Source organism: Populus alba, chromosome 14 (genome assembly GCF_005239225.2).
Source record: "Populus alba chromosome 14, ASM523922v2, whole genome shotgun sequence".
NCBI lineage: Eukaryota > Viridiplantae > Streptophyta > Magnoliopsida > Malpighiales > Salicaceae > Populus > Populus alba.
In genome coordinates this window covers 2,873,359-2,891,569 of record NC_133297.1, presented here as the reverse complement: position 1 = coordinate 2,891,569, position 18,211 = coordinate 2,873,359, and the positions used below count along the sequence as shown (strand labels likewise).

At 35.7% G+C, this 18,211-nt stretch overlaps 2 protein-coding genes across 3 annotated transcripts; one reads left to right on the top strand and one right to left on the bottom strand.

Annotated features, from left to right (window-relative positions):
• Positions 1-2,736: 2,736 nt before the first annotated feature.
• LOC118034196 (mitogen-activated protein kinase kinase kinase 5) lies at positions 2,737-9,069 on the top strand. 2 transcript variants are annotated; one of them, XR_004684991.2, is made up of 12 exons: positions 2,737-3,338; positions 3,939-4,781; positions 4,869-4,956; positions 5,095-5,157; positions 5,259-5,422; positions 5,693-5,768; positions 5,856-5,915; positions 6,011-6,136; positions 6,935-7,144; positions 7,253-7,350; positions 7,466-7,778; positions 8,747-9,069. XR_004684991.2 is itself a non-coding variant. In XM_035039423.2 (11 exons), exons 1-11 carry the CDS (start codon positions 2,929-2,931, stop codon positions 7,662-7,664), a joined length of 2,337 nt encoding a protein of 778 aa, XP_034895314.1. In that variant the 5' UTR covers positions 2,737-2,928; the 3' UTR covers positions 7,665-8,028. The 2 variants fall into 2 exon arrangements, 1 of the variants encoding a protein (XP_034895314.1); XM_035039423.2 differs by lacking the exon at positions 8,747-9,069 and having other exon boundaries at positions 7,466-8,028.
• Positions 9,070-12,621: 3,552 nt separating this feature from the next.
• Positions 12,622-15,726, bottom strand: LOC118034197 (uncharacterized). The gene is made up of 4 exons (XM_035039425.2): positions 15,585-15,726; positions 14,826-15,372; positions 13,699-13,892; positions 12,622-13,177 (listed from the first exon to the last, which is right to left on the bottom strand). Exons 2-3 carry the CDS (start codon positions 15,288-15,290, stop codon positions 13,734-13,736), a joined length of 624 nt encoding a protein of 207 aa, XP_034895316.1. The 5' UTR covers positions 15,291-15,372; positions 15,585-15,726; the 3' UTR covers positions 12,622-13,177; positions 13,699-13,733.
• Positions 15,727-18,211: the final 2,485 nt, after the last annotated feature.

Below are 18,211 nucleotides of genomic sequence, written 5' to 3'. Positions count from 1 at the left end.
AAAAATATATTAAAATAATTTTTTTTATTATTTTTTAAAATTTATTTTTGATTCCAGTATATTAAAATAATTTGAAAACATCAAAAAAAATATTAATTTGAAGTAAAAAAAATTAATTTTTTTAAAAATATTTTCAAACAATAAAAATAAATAGATAAAAATTTTACATCATCGTGAGATAATGATTATTATTTTTTTGGAAAAGTAAAGGGACGAGAATCCAAGGAGTATATTTGACTTTAGGACTTCATTTTTATTAACACGAGCAATAAAAAGGGTAATAAAGCAATTATTTCTTTATAGTTTTATAATCGATGAAGAAACTATACAAGTAATTAACAAGAACATGTACTGAATAACCTGATTAAATAATATTGTTGATGAAGCTCTAAAAATCTAACTAGTCTAGTAATAGAATATCCGGGTTGAATAATCTGTTAATTAATTGTTTTTAGCAATCTCAATTATTCTTTGTAATTAAGATAGTTGATAACTTATATTTGGTGTTTGATAGGCCAAGATGACTTGTGACTAATATTTGCAAAAGATCTTTTCTAGTAAAGGTGGGGACTCTCCAATGCTTAAATAAGTATCTTTTTAGAAAGAAATACAAGAATATTCTAGAGAGAGATATTTTGAAAATATACATGTAATAGAGAATGAAGATCATGAACCTTTGTTCTAAATGTCTTATTGTGTATTTATAACTCATAAGTCTTGTTCTTTTGTGAAGAGAAGAGTATATAGTGTAATCTTACCTTGATAATATTTAATGAATGATAAATATCCCTTACATCTATATTAATATTTGATGGAAATATAATGTTTCTTTGTAGGACTTATATATACATAAAAGGTGTAGGGAGATTAGGGTTCAAAACGTTAAATGTACTTAAACCCATGGAAGCTGAGTTCTTCCCCGATGTTAAACCTATGAAGGTTGGTCATTACTTTAGATGCGATAAGAAAGGATGATTATTCCCTTGAACTAGGTTAATTACCAAGTCTAAGTGCATTGGGTCTGATATATTTGCTACACCCACATGCAAAGGGAGGATAATCATTCCCTTAATTTTAGTTAATTGTCAAATCCAAGCGCTTTAGGTCTAACATGTTTGCCAAACAAGTGTTATATTGAACTTGGTTGACTATCAAATCCAAGTACTTTAGGTCTAACATGTTTGTCAGACCCATATCATCTCATTTCCCTGGGCGTGCTAAAGGAGTATGATCATTTTACTGGGTGTGCCAAGGGAGGATGATCGTTATTTTGGACGTGACGGACTGTTAGGTCCAAGTGCCTTGGGTTTGACATGTTTGTCAGACCCACATTACCTCATTCCTTTGAGCATACCAAGAAAAGATAATCATTCTTCTAGGCGTTTCAAGGAAGGATGAGCATTCCTATGAATGTGTAAAGGGCTTGACACGCTATCAAACTCAATAGCGTTTGGGTGTGGTGACACCAAACCCAACGTACTAGGGCTTGACAAACTGCTAGGTCTAGCGTGGTTAAATTTGATACATTATCATTCCCCCACTGGTCGTGTGAGTTTTTTTAGGCCCGTTAAAAATAGATTTATCAAATTTTATTTGATTTCAACTTAAATTTAAATTTTAAATGATATCTTGATTAAATAATATATTGATTGATTGATTAATTAATTAAATCTTCCTGGTATTGATTCATAGAGAGATTTAAATGCATGTAGTTTGCAGAGAAATGCCATGAAAGGACTCGAAGAACTAGCAAAAGCAAATCCTGGAACAACTTTAATTTTGCCGTGGTGCATCACAGACTTTGTCAACCACATAGTTTTTTTTAATCAAGATCATGTAATAAGATGTCACTCTCAATTAATTACTTGAAGAACAAGGAATTAATTACTCTTAAGAATTAAAACAAATTTAAGTCTATCCCTCCTCTCCCTCAAGTCCATTTCGTGAGTCACGTCGGCTGCTGACCTTTTGAGGGTACAGAAATGCCGTGTTTACCGATCCCAATTCCCCAACACAATTACTTCTGCAAGCCGAGCTCTACTAGAGTTTCAACCTTGTGTTTTTCGATGTTTGACTTATGTCTGGTTTTATTTATGTTATTAATTTGGACTCGAATACAAAATAAAATTGTTAGATGTATCTCGACGGCTTATTAAAAAAGACTCAGTCAATGAATTAAATAATTAATTTACTGGTCAAACAATATTGCTTTTTTTATAAAAAAATCTTTTTGAATTTTAACTACCAATTAAATTCAGATTCATAAATTTTTAAAACCAACCATTCAAATTAACCTAAGTTTAATAGTAATGATCACTATAATTAATTATTCTAGAAATATTAATTTCAATATGAATGTCTTGTTTAAAGTTTACTGAAAGAGTATTTGTTTTTATAGTTAAACTTGTCTTTTTAAATTAATATAATATTAAATTTTTTATTTCTCAATTATTTTGATAAATTAATATAAAAATATTTTATATTTTTAATTATTACATAAAATATACAAAGTGTTTGAAAGTATCATATCAGTTATTTTTTTTTAAAAAAATGTATTTTTTAAAATATATTAAAATAATATTTTTTTTAAAAAAAAAAACATAAAACAACAGAAAAAGATTAAAAATTAAAAAAATATTTTTTAATTAAAAAATTAATTTTAAATTAATAAAAAAAGTCCCAGCCAAACATATTTTATGCACGGGCAGACTTGACTTTTAAAACCCAAAACAGAGTTTAAACTCAGCAAGTCAGATCCTAATATCCCCGCAAACCCTCAGTTTTGACAAAAAGGTTGGTGCAGCAGCAACGACGAAGTAACCTAAGAAGTGCCTCTCTCCGAGAGGCTTAACAGCTAGCAACGATTACTTACATCGGTCACATGAAGCTTTCAGGCACTTTCATTTCCTTCCTCTCCAAGCCTCCCACATGCCTTTCTTTTCAAAAACTCCCTCCTCTTCTATGCCATCATCTCCCTCTGTTTCTTCCACAAAAGATAACAGCAACAACTGCAGTAACACTACTGGTACTTCCTGGATTAACCGTGGCCAATCTTTTATGCTCAAGAAGATGGAACGGCAGAGGAAGCCTAGGCCTGTCTGTGAGCAGGACCTTGGCTCGAATTTAACCGACCGACCAAATTCGCCGTCTGGTGACCCTGATTCTGACAAAAAGTCCCGGTCTCCTAGCGGGACGGACCACTGGTCTTCGGTGGCCGTCCCGCATCCATTGCCAGTACCTGAATCACGTTTGACTAGGAGACAGGAGCCGTTGGGTTCGATTTTGGGCCATGGTCATCTCGGCTCCCCCGAAGAAGGGCCGAATCATGTGTTAAGGAGGTAAGATCATTTTGTTTTTTTTTTTCAATTTGGTTGTAAAAAATAGTAGAAGGCAGTTGCATCAAATCAATCACAAGCAAGATAAATACTTCTGCTCTCTGCGTTCTTTCTTTCTTCTGTTGCTGCTGTTTTTTTAAGTTATTGCCTCAGATTCAAGTCACCCCCTTGTAACCAAGAACACAAAAAAGTGATCAAACTATAGGCCTTGACTGCAAGGAAAAGGCTAATTAGTCGTTTGAATATATGCACATCCCCTCTCCAAATAAACAATGACAACAAATTTGAATAATGGATATAAAGATAGATATTGAGACAAATGAAATCTAAGGTAATGGATACATGCGGCAATTGTTATGATATATACTTCAGGATAATGTGATCAGATTCTGCTTTGTGTTCCGGGAATAATGTCTATGGGGTAATCTATTATGACGAGGTTAGGATTTGGAGGCAATCTTTAGAAACCTAAATATCGTGACATTGTCTGGTTCTGCTGTGTTGTGTCACAAATTTTTTGTATGATAAGTTGCATAGGGAATGGCTTGCTCCGCATATATTACTATGTTGATCTGCTCTATTGATTCGGCTATGGACCATCAGGAAAAACACCGATCACATTGCTACAAAATTTGTCAAACCTTCAAGCAATTTTCGTCAGAGGTTCTCTCAACACGCAAATCTTGACAGCACTAGTAGTGACTTAAGACTGAAAATTCAGGCCAGAAGTGCCCCGACAAGTGGTTTCTCAAGTCCTTCTGCCAGTCCATCACGATCAAATGCCACGGTTCCTTTTGCTTCTCATGTTGCCACGGAATTGACTAAATCTCCAGGGAATAGTAACAGGGTACTGTCTCATGATCTAAATATCGAAGGTGCAAATTACAAGTCCAGTTTGATTTCTTCTCCTAGGAGTGCTCCAATAAGTGGACTCCCAAGTCCTGCTACTGTTAGCCCAAAAAGATCATACACTGGAGATTTTTTACCTTCTTTTGTGGCTTCTCAAGAATCGCAGGTTCGGTCAACTTTGAAGATTCCTGACTTGGGTAGGCTTGCAATCCATTCTTCACAAGTGCCACCAGTTAAAACTGTGTTTAGTCCTGATCATTCTCCACTTCGCAGCCCAACATTACAAAGTCCCTGTGTCGACCTTGAAAATAAATTTTATTTTCGATCACCTCATAAATTGCTTCAGGGAAGTTCTAAGGAGTGGCCTGAAAACAGTCGTGTAAGTGCTCACCCATTTCCTCTTTCACGGTTTCCTCCTTGTCATCCATTGCCTCTTCCTCCTGGAGCTGCACCACCACAATCATCCATGCCATCCCCACCTACTATCATCCATAACACATTAGAAAAACTAAATGAACCATTAAGAAAAAATCAGTGGGTGAAAGGAAAACTTATTGGATCTGGTACATATGGAAGAGTTTATATGGGAACCAACAGGTAAGCTAGTAGTTCTGAAGCTTTTGTGCTTCTTGTTTCTTGATTTTCTGCTTCTGTGAAAATTAATTGGTTGCTTTTATTTGACAGAGTGACTGGAGCCTCATGTGCAATGAAGGAAGTTGATATCATCCCCGATGATCCAAAATCTGCTGAATGTATAAAGCAGTTGGAGCAGGTTATCTTTGGAGTTCCTTATAGGCATTTTAACCATTTCAATTCACCATATCCATCCTTATAATTGCAAATATTGAGGACAAATGCAGAAGCGGCATCTAATCAAGTTGATTGGGGATTCTATTTTCACTGTTTGCAGGAAATCAGAGTTCTACGTGATCTAAAGCATCCAAATATAGTGCAATATTATGGCTGTGAGATCGTGAGTATTCCCTTGTCCCATCTACTAATTTATCAGTTTAATTTGAGTTCCTATAAGTTTCTTCTTGTTTGATGATTTAGGGAGCATTTTGTTGTGTCCAGGTTGATGATCAATTTTACATATATTTGGAGTATATTAATCCAGGATCGATCAATAAGTATGTTCGTGAACATTGCGGACATATGACAGAATCTATAGTCCGCAATTTCACTCGCCATATTCTCTCTGGATTGGCTTATTTGCACAGTAAAAAGACGGTCCACAGGTGGGTGATTCATGTTTGACGAAGAGTAAAAATGAACTCCGTTAACAGGCAGTTATCACACTGGGCCAAATGTCTTTCAATAAATTGTGAAAAAAATAGAATCTTGCAAAGGGCCACACCATTATCATCCATAGCCATGCTTAGAAAGAGAATAATACATGATTGTTGGACTAAGAACCCTGAATGGAAGCATGATGTGTCTGTCATAAAAGTTGAGGTTTTTTTTTTTTGCTGTGCAGTTTTAATAATTTGCACAATTATGATCTGCAGAGACATTAAAGGTGCAAATTTGCTTGTTGACGCATCAGGAGTTGTTAAGCTCACAGATTTTGGGACAGCAAAACATGTGACTTTTGAATAACTTTGGACACTTTGTAGGGTTCTAATTACAAATTTTGCACTTTTCTCACCGTGGTTGTTTGTTTCTGTGCAGCTTACAGGACTATCATATGAATTGTCCTTGAAGGGCAGTCCACACTGGATGGCTCCAGAGGTACTTCATGATGAAATTATTTATAGATACTTACCTTATGTGTGTGCTTACATGGCTTATTGATGCATTTTCTTTGAACCCATTCTTTTATTCAGGTCATTAAAGCTGTAATGCTGAAAAGTGGCAATCCTGAACTTGCTTTTGCTGTTGATACGTGGAGTCTGGGTTGCACCATCATTGAGATGTTTACTGGAAAACCTCCATGGGGTGACCTTCAGGGGGTGAGCCTGTAACTAGACTTTACTCCCCTTATTTGTTCACAACCCAGGTTTTTGAAAATTAGAAAGATACCTATGGTCACATTGCTAAGTGTATATTCAACTTTTGGTTGAATTTGGAATATAAGGAAATAACATTTTCATTGGAAATTTTGTTTTTCTTTTTTCTTTTATATTGCTAATCCTTCATTCTTTGCTTTCCAAGAATGAATAGATCTGCACTCATTTTTGAGCATGCATTTAAGGTACTAGGTCTTGCAGCATTTGGACTAATTCCTTTGGAGAGCATGTGCTTGGTCTCTCGACAGGGGTGCATTATCTTCCAATGTTATGATTGCTCTTTCGACATGACCTTTAGTAAAAGATTACTATTTCTTAAGTAATCTAGGGTGAAAGGAATTTCTCTGAAAACTACTCATCACTGTTTCTCCTTGCTAATTTCGACTTAGCTTGTAGTGGAAAATAGCTAATATTCTTTGAAGAATAAGATATTGCATCATGTATGTCCTGATATAACAGAATAGGAGAGCCTGGCAATAGAATCCTGAAACTGTATCTATTATTTGATCTTTGACCAAAACACCTCTGTTTCCTGGGTCTGATCGATTGAGTTTTTGATCAAACAACAAAACATACTGGTTTATCATGTCTGCACGTTAGTTCTTGATTGGTTCCTTGCTTTGTTTGTCCTCTTAAGCATCGAAGAGGAAGTATAAGCTCATTCGTTCTTCATTTCTTCAACTCGAGGATTTCATTTATGTTCTGATTCAGAATTTTGATGCAATGATTGGTACATATCAGGCTCAAGCTATGTTCAAGATATTGAATAAAGATCCACCTATGCCTGAAACCTTGTCACCAGAGGGAAAAGATTTCCTTCGTCTTTGCTTTCGAAGGAATCCAGCGGAGCGTCCATCAGCTATGATGCTACTTGAGCATCCTTTTGTGTGCATGTCAAGTGATCTTAATGTGTCAGCAAGCAGAGAAGCAATACCAGCAGTGAACCTTGAGGTGAGCATCGGATACTAGTTCTTTAATCTATTGATCTAAAAGAATTTCATTATAACCTAAAAGCGTGCACAAAATTATTATGCTAATTGTTTGGGGTGCCTTTTGTAGGATAATTCACAGAGTTTGAGGGACCGCACCGCAGAAAATGATGTGTCGCCAACCTCCCCAGACATGCGGATGAGGAACCATCGACTGCCAAGTAGCAGGTAATGTATTTATTTGCAATCACTACTAGCAAAATATTTACTTATGAACTTCACTCTCCGGTTGCTAGTTTCATAGATTATAATTGTTTTTCTTTTTGTGATTGTACACCCACAGCCAGACCAGTCAGCAAAGCCATGCTTACACATTCAACTGTGCTGCAACTTCTCATCACCCACCTTGTTCAACACTCGAAGCTCGCTCTTATCTATCGGCAGCACAACTAGTTCATGGTTCACATAATTTCATCTCTTCTTCAAATGTTTCTAGCAATGTGCATTTAAGGAGTCATGGAAGGGAAATTCCACATATCTGAATCATGTGTTGATTGTCATGAGATAAGAAAGCAAGGTAGAAGCAAAGCTGCAAAGGTCCAACGGAGATTATCAGATTGCCATTAGAACATCTGGTGACTCACATTTGATTGGAGGTTCGATATATTATTTCTGGAAACCTCCTGAAAATATTTCCTCATTCTTCGTTAGGTTTAGTGTTTATATAAATATAAAGGATTTGTGATTCAAAGGATAATTGATGTATATAGAAATAGTGCACAACAATGTAACAGAAAAAAAGTTTAGAAGAAATGCATTGATTATTTGTAAGCATGTTTGGTGAAAATAACTACATTTTTCAGACCAATTGTAGATTATAATCACAGGTATCTTCTTTTTCCCAGATTTTGATTCGCTTAACTATTCTTGGTTCAGCTGGTTATTTTTTAATACCATGGTACGCCATGTAATAAATGAAATTTGTTGGCATAGTTGTCATTTCTAGCTTGGAGACTAACTTGGGAAAAAAGGCTTGGGTTATTAAATCAACGAGTTAATTCATAGCTTAACCGGTTCAACTTGAGTTAATGTTTTTTGAGAATCAAGTTAAAACCTAGCTCTCGATGTAGGTTTTGAATCTCAAGTTCTAATCTACTAGGTTAGTGCAGGTTTAATGACTATATTTTGGTATCTCTTAAGGCTTAATAACGAGGAAGTGTCCCTTCATAAATGTCTAGATGACTTGGAATAAATTATCTTTGAACATTCACCACGTAGGTCAGATTCCCGTTTAGGCCGACATTGTTACTGTTCTTGACCACCTTTCTGCCAGTGGAACGAATTCTACTCTCTGCGTGTCTATCTTTTTTCTTTTGGATGAATGAGAATTATCATTGTCTTGCTGAAACCCATCTATGTTCATTCTTGTAACTCGTGAAAATATTAAAGACAGAACCGAACCCGTTTTGGTTTCCTATGAATTATTAAAGACAGAACTCGTGAAAATATTGAAGACAACTGCAGTGCGAGGCATGAGAGTGTTTATTGGAGGGAATGGTGATTTTGATGTTAATTGATGAGAGCAGGGACAAGGTTTTTCTCTAACTGTTTGTTCATGTTTCAGATATACATGCAGAGTATCATATCGTATACTCTATTCAAAGCTTGACCTTTCTTTGGTTTGCCTGATGATCGAGTCATGAACTCCAACAAGAATTTGAAGTCGGGCATTGCTAGATATTCTTACACTAGTTGACGTTGGGTGGCCGAAATTTGAAAATGATGATCTCCCATGATAGCCCAATATGCTTATATTTGGCATCTCGAACTTCTGTACTTTCCTTTTCTCAGAAGTAGAGAAATGCAAGATTGTAATGTTCAGTAGACTCAAGCAGGGTAATTGTGTTTTGGTGTAATTTTAAGTTGTCCTTGATCCATTCGATTCGATTATTTGGTGCTCGATTCATCATCCAGACTAAAGTCCAAGACGAAGGTTGGGTGCCTGACAAAACGATTTTTACTAGTGAAAGGATCCTCGAAACACAAGGTAGATTCTACTGTGCTGGTACCAGCGCTTGAGCCCTTGTTCATAGGCTTTGGAACCACAAGACCGGGGGATCGACTGTTCTGGACAAACCATGTCTGCTTTCATAATTCTTGGGGCCAATGGTTAAGCAGAAAGCATGGAGAAGGAGGAGCTTCCTCATAACCGCAAGCAACGGACAGAGCTTTAAAATGTGCATCGTCACATCTTTAGGTAGACTGCACGTCCAATAGTTTCCTGCTTGCGAGAACGATGACTGGTTTCTGTCAAACTAATAATATCCTGGGGACGTTTTCCGTAGAGAAATGGGCGGTCAAATGTTCATGAAATTTAGGGTGTTGCTATGGAATATTTATTCCGTCCATTATTTTCTCGGCAGAGCGGACCTACCATGAATTTCAGAACGTGATCTGGTCTTCTGACAATGAGGTACTGGTGGTAATCAATGGAACCTCACTTTCGATTGCACTGGTGGTGGTGGACCATCGGCGGCTATCAAATCCATTTTGATTTTTGACAAGGGCAATTACCGAGAGGCTAGTTTCTTGGGTCGTAGGGCCCATCTCACATTGCTAATCGGGTCGGCTCCCTGTTAAGGGCTAATCGGTCGGCATTTGAGAACGGTAATTTAGTATCGAGGATCACTGTTATCAATCTGAACATTAGTCATGCTTGAAGTTTCTCGCTGCCGAACGAGGAAGAACGTCCAATAGCTTAGCGTTTCTAGCTTGGCACCGGCCTTTTTCTCTTGGGAAGAGATTATAGGGTAGATTCTCCAAGTGAAAGTTAACCTTCTAAATTAATATTTTTAGAGCTTGTCTGGTATGATTTTTTGGTTTTTGTTTCCGAAACGAAAATTGTGTTGGCTTTAAAATATTAAAATACAATTAACTACTATCATAGCTTTTCAAATTCATTTACAAAAATAAATAATTTTATTTTAATGATACCATATTGTTTCTTCAGTAATAACCATGATAGTCAAATACAATTTGAGAAAAAAAAATTCGAGCCATTGGATCGGTCACAAGTTAAATAAAAATCAATTTTTTTATTAAAATAATATCATTTTATTATTTTAAAAAAATCCTTGAAATTAATTTGTTCAAGATTGGATTTGACTGATTAATCTAGTTATTAAACATCTGATTTATAATATTAATATTTAACGTAAAACCCAGTTCTTAGTAACGAAATTTACCAAATCAATCTATAATAACAACAACTTTGCAATTGTATATTTAAAAGAAAAGTACCGGGTCTTTTTTTTAAATATGTTTTTAGGAATGAAAGAGGGTTCATCAATGTGGGCTAGTGTGGGCTATGGAGTTATAGACAGTGGTGTGCATGCACAACTTGCTAGGGAGTGGAACTTTGAATTTGAAATTGAAAATGGCTGAGGTTGTTTTGTTTTTCATGGCATCTTATTTACGGCACTGGTTTTCTAAAACTTATTTTTCTTTGTTTATTTATGGATAATAAAATTAATTAATAAAAAATCTTTTCAGTCAAGTAAAAATTTAGTTTTCTTTTTTTAAATATTTTTCTTTTATTTTTGATAAAAAACACTTTTTAAAATTATAAAAAAATTTAAAACTATATTTTTGTTTTGATTTTTTTTTTTCAATTTAGTCTCTTAGAATTTGATTTGATTTTTATATTAGATTTGATTTTTATTTTTTAAAATTGTTATTTTTTTTTATCTTTCCTTAATTAATTTTATTTATTTATCATATTTAGTTCTAATTTTTTTCAATTATTATTTATTTTCTTAAAATTGCTTCCAAAAAAAAAAAAAAAAAAGAAAAGAAAGAGAGCTCGTCCAGCGAAGAAAAGGGGTTTAAAGTAACAGAGGTGTCCTGCACAAGCTCGCAGAGGTTTTTATGAAAAGAGCTTGTCTAGAAAAAGGTCCTGGACTTTTTACTCAGTCACTTCCTTCAGATTCCCTGACTTTTCTGATTACTTTCTCCTTTTCCCTTTGTCCTTTTACCGTCCCAAGGTTCTTTACTCAATTTTTGTACCTATAAAACAGGGAAACTCATGACCTATGCCACTCTCTCTTTTGTTTGAATTATTTTGGACACAGTCTCTCTCCCTCTCAGTCTCTTGAGACCAGTAAAATGGTATTCGTTTCGTTTAAAGCTTTAAAGCTCCGCTACATTGAGCCCATTTGTGCTTCCTAGTTCCTTCTCTATCTAGTCTTTTCTCTACCAGTAAACTTCAAGCTACATGTCGATGGTACCACTCGGTTATAGCTCAAGAGATTCAGCTCAAAAGATCCTGCTCTTTCGTGTTTGAGAAGCTCGAAAATCCGTTAGGTTTTGTTTCTTTTCAAGAGCTGTTAACTATTCGAAAACAAGACACTCAGGATCTTTATCTGTGCAGTGTTTTTTCCTCCATTTCCCCTCGCATTTTCAAGTTTAAATCTTTTCGAAACCCAAGTCTATTCTCACTGATTTAAAGCATTTCTCTTTCAAGTTTCATAAGAAGCATTTCAAGGGTAGCTAGCTAAAAATGTCAATGCTGTTAGACCAGCAACCACCACCAATGTCTGTAACCCCGCAATCTTTCAACACCTACTCAACGCACGCTTCAATTGGTCCGGCTATTGCAGTACTTGTAGTGATCATGGTCTTTGGTGTACTTGCTGTTATGGTTGGAAGGCTCTGCTCGGGAAGGAGAATCATGGGTTATGGCCAGTACGATATGGAGAGTTGGGCAGAGGTAAAATGTTCTTCCTGCATTGATGGAAGGATTAGCCCCCCACTTTCGAGGTCGAGTGTGCCTGCCGCCTCTAGTTCAGCCTCGACGCCTGCCCAAACCCAACAAGAAACCAAGCAAGAAGAGCAATCTCCTCAACACCCACCTGAAAATCTTGATTCTTGAACGTGGAAGGTTTGACTTATTACTTGAATGTATGTGTTGGAGCATTGCTGCTTATGAACTGTAACGATGAGCACATTTTGTGACTCTTGGATGTCATTGTATATCAAAGGAAAATTGCTGTTGCTTCGGTAGTGGCACCATTTTTCTGGGCGAAAATTATCTCGTTGAGGAAGATTAGTATCCATTTGTTTTGCCCCTTGTTGTAGTCTCAAGAAGAATTGACTTGCATTCCATTCCCACTCTTAACTTATTCCTTTTGCCTACTAAAGTGAGAAATGGCTTTATTCCAGTGTCTTGTGCATATGATAATTTATTCTTTGAATTTATGTATCATTATTGCTTACGAATTATGACCATGAGTACATTATGAGATGTTGACATTACTGGGGGAGGCCACATGGGTTGACATAAGTTACTTTTGCTTCGGCCTTGGCACCTTTTTTTGTGGTGGATTACTTGCTTCCCTTCATGATATGGAATCGAAAATCAGGAGAATTGAGGTTTTCTTTTACCTTGTTCACTGTTATAGTTTTAAGAAGATTTAGCATACATTCCATTTCCGCTAAAAATTGTGTTCTTTCCCCACGAAAGCAGAAACATTAGCCTCCATCACAAAATCCCATCCCAGGAACCAAAGGATCTGCTCAGATTCAGAGCACCAGGGTATCAACCCAAACACAGTGGAAACTGGCAGTTAACATTTATTTAGTACAAGGTTATTTTAACTACTGAATTAGATTCTAAGAATTTCAAGCATAAATCCTGTGGCACAGGATACATAGTTTTCATCCCTTAATCTCTTCGTATTTCTGATTCTTACCGTTACCTAATCAGCTTACTAACTCCAAAAAGTCCTTCACTCTTGCTCCCATGCAATGAGAAGAAACAAGTACGCTTTCCTAAGATAAACAAACCAGTCTTCGGAGGCCGGTGAATTTGTTTTGCTAAAGGACAGAAGCCCCACGGGAAAACAAGGAAGCTAACTTGGAAGAAGGTGTTCTTAAGGTTTTTTCAACAACAAAAATATTAATTAATGAATGTCTGCTATCATTTTGTGCCTGGCTTTCCTCAAATTGACTGGTCCAACATCCGCCAGTTCACTTGAAAGTCTACAACACTAAAGACCTACGAAAGCAAACACGGGGTTAGTGACTTTCTGGAACCCCGCCAGTATTGAAGCAATATGATCAACACATTTCTAGGACCTGCTGTCTGGTGTATTGTTAGTACTATATCTATTATATTAGGGTCCATTATACAAAACCCATTAGGGTTAGCTAGGGTTAGCTGTCCACATCTCTATATATATGTAATATACATACGCATATTTATTATTAAAGTGAGTACACAACAACAACTATAAGATTATAGCTCATTATTCTATTAGAATTATGCATGATCATATTGCTTCGTTAGCCGGAACAAGAAAGCTATAGCTAATATACTTGTAACAACAAAAACTATGGCTGTTCATTGGGTTAAAGAAAGAAGAAGGAAAGAAAAGGATGCATTACTGTGGTTGCTGATGTTCAAACTTGTATTAGTGTAGGCATACAATCATCTTACTGTGGCTGTTCACCAATCTAGACACTAAATTATCCTTGTCTATGCATTGTAATTCAAAAATGTATCTCGTGTAAACTTACATGGTAATTTTATCTGTTCTGAACACAAAATATAGTCAGCCACTATTATTCTGTGCCCGTTTTATTTTGAGAAGATGAGAGAGGCCAGCAACTACATGTAGTCGACTGCTTGGAATTCCTGTCTTTGCCAGTGCCCTCCCATTTTGGTCCAGCAGAACAAAGCAAGGAACGTATTTTATGTCATAATGAAGTAGCTGCAGACAAACAATAAAATGTAATCAGCCAGCACATCATAGCAAACTAATGCCAATTCAAGTCTTAGAGAATACACCAGGTTAAAAACTTAAAAAAGCAGAAGAACAAAGCAAGGAACGTATTTTATGTCATAATGAAGTAGCTGCAGACAAACAATAAAATGTAATCAGCCAGCACATCATAGCAAACTAATGCCAATTCAAGTCTTAGAGAATACACCAGGTTAAAAACTTAAAAAAGCAGAAGAACTGCTACGCGTCTTGATATTTGTTTGTGTTGTGGGGTAGTCTCATCATCAAGTCAAAATTCCACTAGCTCAACTGCAGGCTTATGATGGTGAAGGTTTATGGTATCTAAGGGTGTTATGATAGCAAGATGGTTAGTAGATGAAGATGAGACAGAAACAGTATATAGAAGTTTGTGGATGCAATGAAAAGGGGCATCAGGAAGTTTTGACAACCAGCTATGCAATAAACTCCAAAGAATGTAATTCTCAGAAGCAGCTTTCTCTGACTCCTGACCTACACCTCCAACTATGTAAGATGTTGATCAAAGCAGTAGGTAAGAAGACCACCATATCTTAATGTCACAACCTATAAGATCATTGCATCACTCTATTCGTTCAATGCTGTTTTACTTTTAATCATTATCTAAAATGCCAAGAATCCTAAAATTACAAGCAACACAATAAAATTAGATCCCGGAGTTCTGTTTCTGCTTGCCACAGAGAGATCACAGAGCCATCTGTGTGGCAATGGGCAATGTTCAAATCTAACAGCTCCATCACATAACAAAACAATGTTATTGTTGCTCACAAAGCAGAATTGGACAAAACTAAATAACAGCACCAATTAGGGAATTCCTCATTTTACACTTGAGATTTTCAAATTCTCACTTTTTACAACAATATAATCAGGTGGTGAGTGCAATACCTCAGGCAGCCATTTATCGTTCTCTGCATCTGCCATGACAACATTGAGCCAACTTGAGTTTCTACCCTCTACCTCCAGGACAAAATTAAGCAAAGAGTTGCACAACCTGCATCTAGGCGAATAAAACTCAAGCACCGTAGCCTCTTTACCACTTGCCAGTGCCGAGGCAAATGCTCTTTGCTCTGCTTCTCCTTGCTCTTCAGGAGTCAAGAACCTTTTTTTATTCTTCAAAAAGTTATCTTGGCCAGTTCTCGCACCCAGATTGATAGGATTAAAATTATTGATCCAAGAATTAGAGGATTCTGAAATCGAGTTCAACGAATTAAGCGCAACGGATCCCAGACTCTGCAAGGACCTGAACAGCCAAGGACTTTCAAAGGTGCAGGCTTTCCCATTTTTCGCGTGTCGATCAACATCCCACGGCCATTTCAGACAAAACAAAGGTTTTTTAGTAACAGGGTCCATTTTCACCTGATTCTTTTCCGGGGTTACAGAGCCTGAGCACCAAGACTTTCAGAACCCAGCACTGAAACAAGTACTAGATTTACTGCATGGTATAAACAACTAAGAGAGTGAGACAACATGCAGACAAGTACTAAGATTACAAAGTTAAGTATGCAATAAGCCTTAAAGGTTCCTTTAAAGACCAAAAACCACCAAGCATAAACCCTAAGCTAAAATTAACATATTGGAGCTTCAAAGAATTAAACTTCGATAAAAATTTAAAACAGATTGGTGTGTCTGGATCCATACACATACCTTCTGGGTTTTCCAATTGGCATTAAACAAAGAAAATTCTGTATGAGAGAGTGAGAGGAAGAGATGATGTAACAAGCCAAAGCAAGCACTCACCGAGGACAAAGAAATGGCACAGTAGCCATGATAGATGGCAGCAAGAGAACAATGCACATATTGGGCTGTGATCTAACTGTGGGCTAAGCTTGGATTTCACACAGGCCTGCTTTCGCACTAACAATAGAAGTAACTTCTATTTATGTCAAATATTTATTTATATTCTTCTTGTTTTTTTCTAAAACAATATTCTTTAATTTTCGTACCCTACAAATTCGTTCCACTAATCCTTTTCTGATTTTTTAATTAATCAAGCTAAATTATTTCAAGATTAAATATTAATTATGCATATTGATGTGATATTATCAAATACTTTACATTTATGAGATAATTTTTTTTATAGATGAGATATTAAAATAAAAAAGATTATACACTCTGAATATAAAGTTTTTTTATTCAAGCTTATTTTTTCCTAAGCTCCCATATGTTGATTTTAGCTTAGGGTTTATACTTTATACCAATACTTGAAGATAACCACGGTACGTGGTTTAGTTTATTTCTATTGCTGCCATTCAAAATCAGTGACGAGGTGGGGCTGGTGCTGCAAAGAATTTCATCGTCCCGGGATAGCATTGAGTGAGACTTGAAACAAGACTTGTACTTTATGGTTTTTGCATGACAAGAGAGGAAGTCAAGCTAGAAATTCTCGAACTGAGACCTGAGTGGCTACTATTTTTGTTTTCTTATTTATGCCTAACTACTTGATGGATTAAATAAATCTGGCCTCGGATATGTAGCTGATACTTTCCTAGTGTGTCGTTAATGTAAAAGGGCCTATTTTGATGAGCCCAGACAGGATAGTCAAGGCCCAACTCCAAGTTTTCGGACCGAAACCCATCTACATTCTCAAATTTCTCTAGCTAATGCCTAATGGACTTAAGAGGAATCGAAGTGAGGAGGAGTTGTTTTTGTTCGGCAATGCGAGTATGATCCGAAGAAGTCTTATATATTGGTGATTCTGGCGACACTGTTCAAACCAAACGACTAATGCTTATTTTCCTGCTTTGAAGTGGTAAAATGTTGAAAATAAATCCTCAATGCCACTTTTTCAAGTCACATTAATGAAAACACATTTGATTTTTCAAAGTTTTGTAGGCTTCGAGAGAACCTCATTGACTAGAAATTAAAAGGCCAGGCAAGTTGATGGGTTTTGGCTAATGAAGAAGCAATATAAGTTAGTCATTGTAGGTTTGGTAAATTTTCATTTACAAACTAGAAGTTTACTAAGCCATATTGTTATGATCAGGGTACCATTACGGTCACTGAAAAACAACTACTTCAAAAATTGACTCGTATAAAAAATGTTGTAACCGCTCCACCAAACACACTATATATATATATATATAGTTTTTTTATTAAATTTTGTTTTTGGCCAAGTGCCATAAAATATTGGACATGTAAATGCTTAATAAATCAAACTAATAATTCACATGTAAAAGTAAAAAATAAAGCTAAAATTAAACATTAAATTATAAAAATAATAAAAATTCAGCATCAAATAATCAATTTTCTTATTATTTTATAGTCAACTTTCAAAACAACTTGGGATTTCTTTTCGGCTGTTATCTTACAATGATGGGTTGCCGAGTTGTGCTAATCCTACCTTTCATATTAACCCACCTTCCAAGTAGTCTAGAAGCCCTTTCTATTTCTTCTTTGTTTTAGCAAAAATATGTTCTTAGTTAGAGAAAAATGGAAATGGAATGTCAACATTAAAAGATGGGCTTGTGAGTTCTAAGGCAGGAGGAGGCACCATAAATTGACCGCTAATGAAGTAGTTGTTCTTCGGTGACCGTAGTTTTATCCTAATCATATAATATGGCTTCGAAATCTTCCAGTTAGTAAATGAAAATTTACCAAACCTACAATGACTAGCTAATATTCCTTCCTTATTAGCTAAAAATTCATTAATTTGCCTAACCCTTTTAAATTCAGGTTAATGAGGTTCTCTCGAAACCCTTTTAAATTTGATTAACCACAAAATTTAATCAAATTATCTTGGAAGGCAATTGAACAGACATCTATCAGGCAAGAGGATGAAAGTTTTTCTTTTTCTTTCCCTCCTTTTTTGCAACTCCTCCTTCCCGATTACAATGGTGGATATTATACAGAAAAAGCATGTTAAAATCAAGCAGAAGTGTTTTTTATTCTTTAAAAGCAAACCTTAACATTGAAGCCATGATTGAACCTTCGAAAATTAGATCTCGGGAAATAGAAATCAATTCTCCTACCCAATCATGACAAAGCCCCAACACTTCTTTCAACACGCATAAGATTTTAGAAGAAAAATATGCATAAAAATCAATTCAATAATTTTCAGTTGCAGGAATTAAATTAAGACGATTAAGCAAGATTTAATCAGATTTGTCCCTTAAATTTTATAGGAAGAATGCTGTAGGAGATATGCCTGCATCTAATTGAAAGAAAGTTAATAATTTTTTTTCTCCCTTTTTTATGATAAAGATATACTCGCATCAGTTTACATGTTAATTAAGACTAAGTTTATTCTTGAGTAATTATAAAAGCATCACCAC

Coding starts and splice junctions, on each gene's coding strand:
- LOC118034196 (XM_035039423.2), top strand. CDS start 2,929: ATGCCTTTCTTTTCAAAAACTCCCTCCTCTTCTATGCCATCATCTCCC. Junction 5,158..5,258: donor AATATTATGGCTGTGAGATC/GTGAGTATTCCC, acceptor TGTTGTGTCCAG/GTTGATGATCAATTTTACAT. Junction 5,769..5,855: donor ATTTTGGGACAGCAAAACAT/GTGACTTTTGAA, acceptor GTTTCTGTGCAG/CTTACAGGACTATCATATGA.
- LOC118034197 (XM_035039425.2), bottom strand. CDS start 15,290: ATGGACCCTGTTACTAAAAAACCTTTGTTTTGTCTGAAATGGCCGTGG. Junction 13,893..14,825: donor ACGATAAATGGCTGCCTGAG/GTATTGCACTCA, acceptor GTTTGTCTGCAG/CTACTTCATTATGACATAAA.